The sequence below is a fragment of the Centropristis striata genome, chromosome 20, assembly GCF_030273125.1.
Source record: "Centropristis striata isolate RG_2023a ecotype Rhode Island chromosome 20, C.striata_1.0, whole genome shotgun sequence".
NCBI lineage: Eukaryota > Metazoa > Chordata > Actinopteri > Perciformes > Serranidae > Centropristis > Centropristis striata.
In genome coordinates this window covers 20,912,162-20,925,113 of record NC_081536.1, presented here as the reverse complement: position 1 = coordinate 20,925,113, position 12,952 = coordinate 20,912,162, and the positions used below count along the sequence as shown (strand labels likewise).

Below are 12,952 nucleotides of genomic sequence, written 5' to 3'. Positions count from 1 at the left end.
AAAAGCGAGAGAAAAGAGAAGCAGTATGAGACTGATAGAAGGTTTTATGTGTCATTAACAGTCACAGCAAGTAATTAACTGCAGAGAAGATTAATCTTTATACCTACTGTAATATATGATCTAAAACTAATGGTATTCATTAAAATACCTACATATATATTCAAAATGTATGAATATATATAGTTGGGATTCGCGTGATTAGTCATTAAGAGGATTAAACGTTGCTACCCTCGCTAGTCAGCACCAAATATACTAGTCAGTAAAACGTATGTTATTTTTTACAATTAAATAACATATTGACATATGCTCTTCAGCAGCTTTTCACTCTGATCTTTAACCGCACCTTTTTCCAAATGGTTCAAAAACTACCTAAAGTGACTGAAACCTTCTTTGGGGAAAAAATATTAACTTTTATGTACTTTTTAAGTTTTTAGTTTGGCTCATTTCCCATCTGCTTATATGCCGTGTACTGCAGCCAGCCACCAGGGGGCGATGGAGATGTTTTGGCTTCACATATGGGGAGCTGTCAGGCCGTCCATCCTCGTATACAGTGTATAATATTGATTGTGGTTACCATATTAGCTGCTGTGGTGTGGCCAAAAGATAATTGTAATTTCACACAATTCCAGTGTGTCAGTCATGCACAATAATTGTATTTTCATTGTCAAGATATTTGAAGTTAACCCTAAAACTGCTATTTATGCCCGTAAGATATTAAAGAAGTTAATGATTTCAGTAAATTGTAATTATGAATTGTTGGAAATATCAGGCCTAATATGGCCCGTGCATGGAGTATAAATCCAGCTTTACACATTGGCTAGAAATGCTAAAATATTAGCGATCTGATAATGTCGGTTTAGGTTGGGGTGTGTGAGGACATGCAAGAGTACAGTGAAATATTTAAAAAAAAAACAAGAATCATAATGTATGATTTAATCCAGTAAAAACACATTACAAACTACAGCCTCTGAAAAATTCCATTAAACTGAATCCCTGGCACAGTCTCAGTAAGAATTACAATCAGTCGGACCTCAGAGAGATGAAAGAGAGAGCCAGGGAGGACAGAGAGCAGAGGTAACAGTAAAGAAAAGAATGGGAGGAGAGTTAGAGCGACAGAGAGAGAAGTGATGTTCATGGCCACTCTCCAGGTACAGCAGCCACTTGGACAGGACTCAGTGATTTCATTAACAGAGATGGAGCGTTGTCAGTGTCAGAACAGGGGTTTTTGTCTCTTGTCTTTTTTCTTTTTTTCTCCTTGCTCTCTCTTTGAAGTCAACAACCTTGAAAGTTTTGCTGAAAGTAAACAAGGCACCCGGCTGGATCAGAGCAACTTTGTGAGAACTTTGGATTGGATTAAATGTTGAGTTTCTACAGCCAAGCAGAGCACACTGAGGCACGTACAAAGTTAATATCTAAAGTGAAATTCATGTTAAAAGCATTAACGCAGAGTGATTAATTTGTTAAAAGCATTACCTATATTTGTGAAACACACCGATAAAAGTTGGCATCCTCTCTCTTATATGTGATCTAAAGAAATCTAATCCTGCAGAAGCTCAAGAGGACTTTTTATAATGCATGAAAATTACAATAACTACTGTAGATTTCTCTACGTATGTATCATATTGAATCTAAACAACATCAAAGATCGCCACTTTAATCATGAAACTTTGGATAATATGTCATATATCTTCCATTCAGTCGTTTGAAGATAAAAGTCTGCTGCTTTTCATCACAGCGATCCTGAAAGGAGAAGCAGGACGGTTGTTAAAATTTATTTGGGAACATTAAAAATGACTCATGAACGCACTGGTCATTAAAGCTCAACACAGCAGCACAAAGACGCCCTTGTCCAGGCTTCTCAGCAGTCAAGTATCACTGTTTTTCCATCTAATACTAACCTTTAAATGCCGGCTATTGTATAGCCATTTATCACATATGTCCAGTAGTTGTTGTATTGGGCCAGAACCCTGGATAAGTCAGAAAAATTTTCAAAAATAAGTCAGACTGGGTCTTCTCAGATTCAATCTGGTGTTACACATAATATTTAACAGACCTATGAGTCACAGTAATAGAAGGGGACCCAACCTGAACCTGATTCATGGGATATACCGTGGATCCGAACTCACACATGTCGCAGCCCCAAGCTCAGATCCTAGATTTCGGGTGCATCCCTGAAGACCGCTACCATATAATTAATATTAAGGAAAACTATAATGCATAAAGAATATTAATTTTATATTCATTCAGGTCATGACAATGGGTACAGGATAAATGGCTATAATGTACACTATACACTTGATTAGGTGAAGTGTGTACCTAATGAATTGTTCGGTGTCTTCTTCTGGTTCTGCTTCGAGGTTGGACGTGTTGTGCGTAGGGTTGCAAAGGGGTGGAAAATTTCCGGTAAATTTCCAGAAACTTTCCATGGGAAGTTAAGCTGGGGAATTTTGGAATTATTCCAAATTGGAAACGGGATATATATAAATATGGGATTTAATTGAAATAAACAGGAAATTTGGGGTAATTTAAACAAACTATATCATACAATTTAAAAAAAAACAAAAAAAACCTGACATTTCAACAGATTTTTTTTTAAAGTAGAACTTTATCAAGTTTTAATTATTATTTTTGAACAGTGATTATTTCATTGAACAAAAACATGAATGTTGATTTGAATATTTCTCATCCCCCTGAAATCTGATTGTTTTAGTCAAGATTATAGAAAATATATATTTTCCACAACTATATTTAAGTTCCCCGTTAAGATCCAACCTTTAATATTGTAAATTCACGGTTTATCCCGTTTATTCCTCTAAATTTCCGTAAATTCCCAAGAAAAATGTCCAACTTTAGAAAATAGTTGTGCGTTCAGAGATGGTCTTCTGCATACCTTGTTTTTTACTGAGAGGTTATTTGAGTTACTGTTGGCTTTCTATCATCTCATACCTGTCTGGTCATTCTCCTCTGACCTCTGGTATCAAAAAGACATATTGATCCAGAAAACTGCTGCTCACTGGATATTTTCTCTTTTTCAGACCATTCTCTGTAAACCCTAGAGATGGTTGTTAGATCAGCAGTTTATAAAATACTCAGACCTGCTCCTCTGGCACCAACAACCATCACCTTTCTTATCCATTCTGATGCTCAGTTTGAACTTCAGCAGCTCGTCTTCACCGTTTCTACATGACTTAATGCATTGAGTTGCTGCTGTTGAACAGGTGTACCTAATAAAATGGCTGGTGAGTGTACGTTGTGATATAATGTGTAATAATTCCAAAAGGATTTGCCCTGTTTAGAAGAAATCGTTTCAGTTGTGCAGGATTTTTTCGCTAGTGCTTTACACTATTCAGTGTGTTTGCAGAGTCAACATATCAATTTAAATTCCAAGTGAAAGAAGTAATGTGTAGTTGTGCAACAGCAAGTCAGAAAAGTGTTTAGCGTTGGCGTAGGTTTGTGCTCTCACAGCGCCTTCTGGTTCCATGTGGTGAAAACTCCTCCCCTGCACTGCAGCGCACAGACAGATACAGATAGAGAGACACACAGCAACAGATTGAGAAAATAAGAGATGAAACAGAAGTGAGAGCAAGCTAGAAGCATCCTCCCACCGCCATGCTGTCGCTCGTCCGGTGGAGGGGGGGGGGAAGCTCAGCCCATCTGCTCTGCTGCTAATGCTCCACCAAAACTGCTGCATCTTCACCTAGAATGAGGAATGTAGAGCCACAAGCTCAACATCACTGGAGGCATTCGCACACACTTCTGATAGAGCTACAAGTCGTGTTGAAACATGAGAATTAATAACTTGTTGGATTTTGATTTACAAAAAGAGTGTTTGAGATCCCATCTGGTCAGGATCTCTGCAGAGGCGTAGAGTTTCCTTGACAGCAACAAAGGATATGTTGCTACCCGCCTTTACAGGCCACAGAATGCAAGCCGAATATTGCCATGAAAACACTACTTATTACTGCATATACTTCATGAAGAGCATTGTGTGTATGCATGAAAGTTTAAGGTAGTGTGTGGAAGTATCAGGACCTGTGTGTGTGTGTGTGTGTGTGTGTGTGTGTGTGTGTGTGTGTGTGTGTGTGTGTGTGTGTGTGTGTGTGTGTGTGTGTGTGTGTGTGTGTGTGTGTGTGTGTGTGTGTGTGTGTGTGTGTGTGTGTTTGTCCTGCAGGTTTGTGTTTTCAGTGTTTGAATGTTTGCTGCTGTCCTGACCCCAATCCTTCTGCTGTGGCCCCTGCAGTCAAATTATAAATCCTTTACTGAAATGTGAGTTGCATAACGAGTGAAGCTGAAGGCAGATCTTGACTTTGAAGTTCCCTCGGCTGAAATTCAACACTGTTCTGTCACTTGCGCTCTCTGGCGGGGATGAAAGTGTCGAGATGAACTGTGTTTCTTGGCGCAGATTGAGTCCTGAAAGGCTGCTGGTGGTCCCTGCTGCAAGTTGGCCCTGCAGAAAAACATACAGATACAGAGACGCAGAGAAAACCTGGATCCAACTCACAGGGTGGGCCGTCTTTTATGTTCACAACATGAGACGATTTTCTGGTGTTTTTGGTCATAGCTTCAGCTTCTTTTTTTTATTTTTGGTAAATAACCTGGCTTAGTTTGGACAAGCAGAATGAGGAAAGTTAATGTGTACATTGGTCGCTACTCCCTTTAGAGAGGAATGTGCCTAAAATCAAGCAGTGGACTTTAGGGAGGTCTTCATCTGTAAATTGGCTTTGCAGTTCACTGTTGTGCTTACAATCTTTTTGTTTTCAGGCTTTTCTTGCACTCATATTTTCTGTCAGGTGAAAGAACCTCCGGTTACACAGAGTTACAACAGTGTCATGATGATTAACACAAAATCAGTCAGAGCTCTGAGTAAATGACAGGTGCAACACAAACGCTCCAAAATTAAATATATATTTAAATATGGAAATGCAATTAACTTTGGAAACTGAAAACATTCAGCTGTTTTTTAAATTTATTTATTTATTTTTACCGTTTCGAGTTATTTCTGGAGTTGTTTTTGTTGAAATAAAAAACTAGAGAAAGATATATTCGTAAACTGAATGTGTGTAACTTTTAGCTCATTTGGGAGTTCTGCCCCCTAGTGGCATAAGGAAAAACTGTGATAATGCAACTTTTAATATTAATATAGAAAGTAGTTACAGTAAGGTGTTAAAATTAAATTAGTTTAGGGTTTTAATCATAACATCATGTGAAGAAAAGTACAACATTAAAATATTTTCTAATCAGTGTTCTAATTATCTTAATTACCTTACCTTAATTATCTCCTAAGTATAACTGGCTGGTTTTATGTATCATAGTGACGTTCAGCAGCTACACTCGCTCTCCGTTGCAGGTTTTTGGTGAATTTATATCTTCACAACAGAAAATTATTGTTTGTGTGTGTGTGTGTGTGTGTGTGTGTGTGTGTGTGTGTGTGTGTGTGTGTGTGTGTGTGTGTGTGTGTGTGTGTGTGTGTGTGTGTGTGTGTGTGTGTGTGTGTGTGTGTGTGTGTGTGTGTGTGTGTGTGTGTGTGTGTGTGTGTGTGTGTGTGTGTGTGTGTGTGTGTGTGTGTGTGTACAGTTATTCATGAAGTTTTTTGCAGAGTCAGCAGTTTGTTCATTTGTCATCAAGATGCCACACATACGTACACTTCAATTTTTTACACTCCACAGATCACGCGCTGTTTTTCGTCAGGTGTTTACACACAGTCTTTTTCTCCTACAGACACACACATATCTGTGTGCTCAGTCAGACACACATTATTTGTGATTCACCACAGACGGAGACCTTTCACTGTCTGCTGCTCTGCTGTGTCACCCCGCCTCTTTTATTGTTTTTCGCTGCTCTTCCCGTCTGTTTTTCCTTCTTTTTCTTGTTTTCTCTCGCTCGTCTTCTCATCTATATTATTTTATTGTCTAATGAGGCAATAAATCCAGTTCAGCTTTTCTTTTTTCTCTCATCTCTTTCCCTCCTCCATTCCTCATCTCTCTAACTCACTCTTATTTCATTTTCCTCTTACCTTTTTACCCCTCTCCTCTCTGACCTGCCCCGTCCTGCTTTTTCACCCTTGCATTGCCCCCTTTGCCTGCTCTCTCGTCAACTCTGACCTTATCTTTCCTCATCTCACTCACCACTTGCCCTCCCTCCGCTCTCAGCGTCCTCTCTGTGGTGTACCAATGCTGCCCCCTGGTGTTTTTAAAACCATATTGCAGACAGTCGATCAGCTGCACGCGGGAGGACAGGGAGCTGTGTTTGTGATGGATGACTGTTTGCTCTGTTTACTAACAGGTCGATGAAAGCCACTTAAATCTGAACTGGCGTTCTGGTCCACACACACAATCTCACACACACACACACACACACACACATACACACACACACACACACACACAGATGTGCCTTAACAATGTGTTATAACTGCAGATGTTTTTACACACACACTTGTATTTGTCAGTTCAATAACTTTATTGTCCTGAAAGTCCCAAAAGATCATGTTGGAAAGGAATACATAATGATTATTTCATTAAGATACCACAGACAAAGATAAAAAGATGTAGCATCTATTAATATTAAAACATGAATTCTGCAAATTTCTAAATATGTAAATGTTTTGTCTTTTATCTGGTTTTTTTCTGTTTTTCTGGGATTGCTTTTACTGTTAACGCATTTATTTGTCAGATTTTGTTAACTACAACGAGAGAATCCACAACAAATTGCACATTTATTGCTGTTTTGCAGGTGAAGACTGTGTTCAACATGACGGCCAAGGAGGGCAGGAAGAGGTCCATCAGCGCTCTGGTTGCTGTGGGTAATGGCAACGGAGCTGCAGGTTGGTAACTTTATGAAAATGAAACCGAGATTACGACCCTGGAAATAGCTTTTAAAAGAAAGTTTTAAAAAAGAGACATAAATTATTGTGACAGTTTCAGGGTGGTTGCAGAAATGTAAAAATATCGCTGTATTATATGTAGATATGTTGAAGTGCAGGAGAGGTGTTGACAGATTTCAAGCTCTTCAGAAATCAGCGGCAAAATATTCTAAAAATGCTGAGGAAACTCTTTAACAGACTCCTGAGAGTCAACTGCCTTCAACCTGTCAATACAGAGTCTGTTAGAGCAGATTTTTTTTAACATATCATCACTACAGTGTCCATGTAGGCTCACGATCAACAGAACTAATTTAACACAAAGAACTTTGGGTTTAAGAGGCATCATATCATACAAATAACCAAATGACCTTGTCTTAATGTTAATCTGTGGGACCTGACTGTCATCTGCACTCTGTTTTACAGGCTTTGCTTTGGGGAAAGCAGCAGACAGACACACAGCTCTCAGGAAGGTAAGGCCATCAAGTTGTTTTTATTGCAACTAAATCAATCAATAAGTCAGTTTTTCTGTTAATATTCAAAATTTGCATGTTTGTATTTTGAATTTATCCACTTGAGTTATTGAGCAATAACTTGAGCACTGAGTTTGTTTCACCAGAACTTTATTGTAATGTTTATTGTTGTTGTAATTCAGTGTATTTGCCTATAAAGGCTTCACCACAGAGCAGTCCCACAAAGCACATGTCGATTCCCATGTGTTCTGCTAATAATGTATTGTACCTAATAAGTCATACTTTTATGATTTTTCAGTTACAGGAAATTCCCAACAGAGATGTTTAATATAATATAAACAGACTTTCAGTCATGAATGACACTTTGTGTGTGTGTGTTTGTGTGTCTGCAGGCCAAGAACAGAGCCATCCACTACTTGTACTATATCGAACGATACAACAACCACACCAGTAAGTGATTTTCCACTTTCAGTTATTTCTTTAAACATTATCCTCAATGCACATTTTCATTCTGGTTTCCGTTTATAGTGTGAGTTTTATAGACCAATCATGAGCCAGCCTTGTCTGCAAACACGTTTCTATGTTTTGTTCGTTATTTTTCTGCTCTTAAAACTTCACTATCCATGAGCCTCGGCTGCCGGTGCTATATAAAAGAAGTCAGTCAGAGCGGTGATTCAGAGCAATAGCAAATTCAAAAGTCTGTCGTGATTGTGAATAAAACACAGCACTATTGTTCCCAAATTCATCCAAAATGGACCCAGAATACAAAAGTTATCTAATTTTGTCTGTAGACTTTATTATCCGTCTTCTCAAATCCCGATCTTTAGCTGCAACTTGCTGATTGTTACAGAAATGCAGCTTGGGAGTTAACTTCTCTTTTTTCTTTTTTATGTCTTAAACTTTTTATCAAAGAACCAGATGTTTTCTTATTCGTACTGGTGATTCAGTTTCTCACTGATCCAAGCTGTAGAAGTGCTCAAACCATGAATCAGCTCTGAGAAAAATGAATGGGACTTCACTTCCAGGACCAGAACGCCTGCAACCACTTCTCCCACTTCACAACTCCATCACTTCCACTCCTCTGGTTTCCCCCTTCTTCCTCTTTCATTCTCCTCCTGCTCTTTTCTTCCTCTCCTCCATCTCTTCCACTCTTCTTCTTCGCTTATCCAGCACTACCCCTTCATCTCACCTGGCTGCCCTTATACAAGCAACAGTAAAAAGAAAAGAAAAAATGGACTTGTGAAGAAATGTTTGAGACTTGCAGTGCACCACTTGCATTTGGCTCACCGTGCTGCTGCTGCTGGAGAGCGAAGCCAGAAAGATTAATGTGTGTGAGTCATCAGCCTCCACTGCGCCCACCGGAGGAGAAAGTTAGCTTCCTGCTTTGGCCCGAGACCATTTCCACCCAATTTGAGCTTGAAACTGTAGTATATTTAATTTTTATAGAAAATTTAGAAAAAAAACTGACATCCTTCCACATGCCAGCAGCTCTCACGGTTCAGCTATCTGCACCCTGTCAGGACCGTTGTGTCTTCCTCAAGTCACTTTTTTAATCTTTTGGGTAATTATCTCATGGTTTTCCTAATCAAATTTAACTTTATGATCGATCAGAGGGCTTCTCTGTCAATTTTAACACCTTCTTTGCTCACTCACTGAAGCTGTTGTCTTTTTTACTGGCAATGTTGTACAATTTCCAACCCATCTGTTTGATTCAAAGTCAGTGAGAAATCTAAAAAAAAACTTTAAATCCAGGCCACAAAAGGTTTAGGTGACTGCCTACATCTTAAATTTCTTCCATCAGATAATTAACAGTTTTTCTTCTTGATTGTTTAGCTGCGTTGACGAGGTAATTGTGAAGTCCAACATCTGGACGCCCTTCTGACTTGGCCGCTAAAATGTTGTTTTGGTGGAAAAACAAACCGCTCTGCTGACCTTCTAGCTGTTGGCACCAGTATTCCCACTCTCCCAGGACCAGGACTAGGACTGATTTGTGAAAATTCATGTCGTTTTGAGTAGAAATGAAAGAACAATGCAAAGCCAAAGGGAATTTGAATACATTTAAATATGACAGCTGTTTGGTTGTTTTGGACATTCTCCAATTTTTGTTGGAAGAAATCCAACCTTTGGGACTGACAGACAACCCAGCGGGGAAATTGTGTAAATCCTTTCTGGTTCTGACTTTGTGTAGTGTTGGAGTTAGAGATGGAGAAACCATGAAAACAGTCACACTTACTGGAAAATGAAAAGGGTGTGTGTCCAGGAGGAGTTTACCATTTTTTTTTTTACATCTATTTTGACTTTGATGCTGGTAGGATCTGTGAGTCACACATCACACAGACGACACACACACTGCTCCAAATGAACCTGGACCTCCTACAGACCCAACAAATGTTCAGCTCCCTGTGCAGTGTGTGCGTGTATGTGTGTGTATATTTGACATTTAATTTTGCATTTTAGATTTCTTCACCCAGCAGGACATGTCCTCTGAGCAGCGAAATGTTCTCCTTCTTTTACTCCTCCTATCCATGACTCCTTCCTCTGCTGTTGCAGCTTCAAAGTGCAAAACCTTTTTGCCTTTTACTTAATTCATTAAGTATATTAAATTCCAACTGGATGTGTGGAGGATGCAGAGATAGCAGCCAGTGCAGTGTTTCAAGTGTGATGCGACACAAGAACAAGATTTTAACCTCAAGCTACGGAGCTGTTCGGTTTTCTCAGGCTCCATTGTGCAGCACACAGCTCTCGCTCAGGGACTGTGTGTGTCTGAATAACTAATCAACCGCAGCTGCTGCTGTCGGCTGGAGACGCTGGCATGTGGAAGGACATCTGGTGGGCAGGTAGAGAAACACAAGACCTGAGGGAGGACAGGAGAGGAGATGCATAACAAAACACAAGTGTCTTCTCTTGGAAATGGCTCAAAACATGAAGATAATTAGACTTTTTGGACTGTTTTTGTCTGTTTATTGTGCATCAGTTTGGGTGTTTGTGCTCGTTCTTCCTCAGGTCTACATCCAATGAGTGTAATTCAGTTTTTTTCTTCTTCAGTTTATCATGACATTCAGTCCAAGTTCAAGAGGACCACACTCCGCATGAACAAACAAAATGAAGGTACGTCTTGAGTCATTAGGTATTTAGCTGGAAGCATAAAGGTTAGGCCTAAGAGATGAGATGATGAGATGAGACTGAGATGATGAAAAATGTTGATGAGGCCTTTTTTAAAGGTTTGTTTCAGAATGATTTTCAACAAGGGTCCTGAAAAAAACAAATGTAATTTGGAACAAATTATAAGGAAAATAGGAATTTACCTGAAAGAAAAGCTTTAGCTTTAAAGCAATGCAAATATTCTAATATATGTTGAATTATATGCATTCCGATTTTGACCAAGTTGACCAGCAATAATATTATATAATTGGAGTGTTAATTGAAACATGTTCCTCCTTTTAATTTTCTTCTTTTTTATTTATTTTTTTACATTATCGATATCTCGTTTTTTTCCAGGAAAATTCTTGGAAATTATTTTTCCAAAAGTAAGGAGTGAGAAAACAAATAATTATAGAAATATATCATCTGATATTTTGCGACACAGTTCATACCAGGCTACTGCAGCATTTTTTTTTTAATATCTCCGAGTGTGCCCATATCATATTATATCATGATTGATTGAATAACATGTAGTATATAGAGGATGCACCTAATGATCAATCATGGTGATATCGATGTGTCTCTCTGCAGGTTATGGGCTGCACTGTCACCGTGCAGTCATCACTATGTGCAAGCTGATCGGCATAAAGGACATGTACTGCAAAGTAGACGGATCTATCAATCTCCTCAACATCACCAGGGCCCTCTTCACTGGATTAGCCACTCAGGTGAAGTCATGTTGTCATGAAGTGAAAGAATCCTGCAATGGTAGAGTGTTCAGGAAAGTTATTATTATTATTTAAGTTTTTATATTATTCTAACTTTGCATTAGTTTTCCTGGATGCAACATTAGTTTGGATCAGAGACCGAAAGTCACACTATAACACAAATAGACACAATAACCAACAACCAACCAACAACTCCTGTGTTCGGCGGGTAAAATTGCTGTTATTTTCAATGGAGTCTGGTGGCTTTGAGGATAATATGTACTACTGTGGATGGAAGTAGAAGAAAACCCTTTTTTTAGCCGTCCAAAAAAATCAGAATTGGTTTAAGTGAATGCAATATTTAGAATATTTTCACCAGCTTGCCATCAGATTGCCCTTGAGGACAGGAAACTGCAGCCGTTAAATGTGCTTTTTTCAAAGTCAAGAGTTTATTGACGAAAAATAACTATTTTAAATTGCAGAATACAGGAGTTGCTCATTTAACATTACACCCTCTTGTTCGATTGGTTTCTTTATGTTATTGTGTGACTTTTGGATCTGCAGCAGCATAATCTGTGCTGTAATTTCCAAATTGAGCACAGTAAACATTGACTTCTTTTCCCTATAAATCATCAGAAACACCAACATTGTTGTCCAGCTGTGTTCCAGACACTCAGTCACATCTTTTTTCTCCCCCACCTCTTTTTATTCCTCTCATCACTAACCTCTAGCTATTTTTCTTCCTCCACCCTGCAGAAAACTCACCAGATGCTGGCTGACCAGAAGCACCTCCATGTCGTCGAGTTTCAGGCACAGAAAGGTCCGCTGCCCAAGGTGGTGGCGAGTCCGAAAGACGGTGCACGACCCGACCCGGAACACGAAGACGAGATCCCCAACACCAAGCTGCACTGGGACGATGTACGGGCTGCACAGGGAGCCAAAGGTTCACCTTGGGCGGGTATCAAACGTACCATCTGGTAGCGTGGGAGTCATGGCTCAATCAGACCACAAGACAGCTGATAGGACTGATAGAGGCTATAATTTTCAAAAAAGTGGTCTGATTTTCAGCTTTGCCAAGAAAGGCTGAAAAGAAGAAAAATAACATAATAACAGTTTTTGTTAATAATTGCAAAAACTAGAAGATCTTTCTGTCATCCGAGGACTAAAGTAACATGTTTCACCAACTGAAGACGTCTCGTTTGATAACACAATTCTTCAGACACACATACAGGCCAATAATATTACCATCCTAGATATTGTTTTCTTTATAAATGTAAAAAAATTGACTCTATCCATGTGGAATTGTTGTACAAAACATACTTACACAATAAAATATGGATCTCGAAACGTGTGTTTGATGTTACCTTTTTTTAAGCATTAAATGCGTCATGTAATATCTGCAAATTAATGACAGCAGGGAGGCTTTGATTTGAGTGGTTACAAGTTTGACCATTGAAATAATGCAGCTTTAGTCCTTCATACTGGGCTACTGATTGGACAGTTTTGGAGGTTAAGTTTAAGGCTTGCAATGTATTAAATATAGGGGTTTTTTTACAAGAGGGGACCAGACTGTTTACTCTCAAAGAAAAGCTTTGGCAACCAAGAATAACATGAGTCTTTCTAGCATTTGAAGCTTTCCCACCTCAGATGTGGAAATGTTACTGAAAAATAGCAGCGTTTTAAAGGAGTAGTTTGACATAATTAGATAACAATCGACACCACCAATTATCTGAGAACCACACAGTGGCGAGCTCAAAGCCACATTAACAATA

General features: G+C 39.0%; 1 protein-coding gene across 1 annotated transcript in view; it reads left to right on the top strand.

Annotated features, from left to right (window-relative positions):
- mrps5 (mitochondrial ribosomal protein S5) overlaps positions 1-12,531 on the top strand; it is a 24,797-nt gene extending 12,266 nt beyond the window's left edge. The window contains exons 7-12 of the mRNA XM_059359642.1: positions 6,733-6,823; positions 7,286-7,332; positions 7,725-7,782; positions 10,378-10,440; positions 11,065-11,201; positions 11,937-12,531. Of these exons, the coding sequence (XP_059215625.1) occupies positions 6,733-6,823; positions 7,286-7,332; positions 7,725-7,782; positions 10,378-10,440; positions 11,065-11,201; positions 11,937-12,161 (621 nt within the window). The 3' untranslated portion in view covers positions 12,162-12,531. The remainder of the gene's footprint in view (positions 1-6,732; positions 6,824-7,285; positions 7,333-7,724; positions 7,783-10,377; positions 10,441-11,064; positions 11,202-11,936) is intronic.
- The last annotated feature ends 421 nt before the right edge of the window (positions 12,532-12,952 follow it).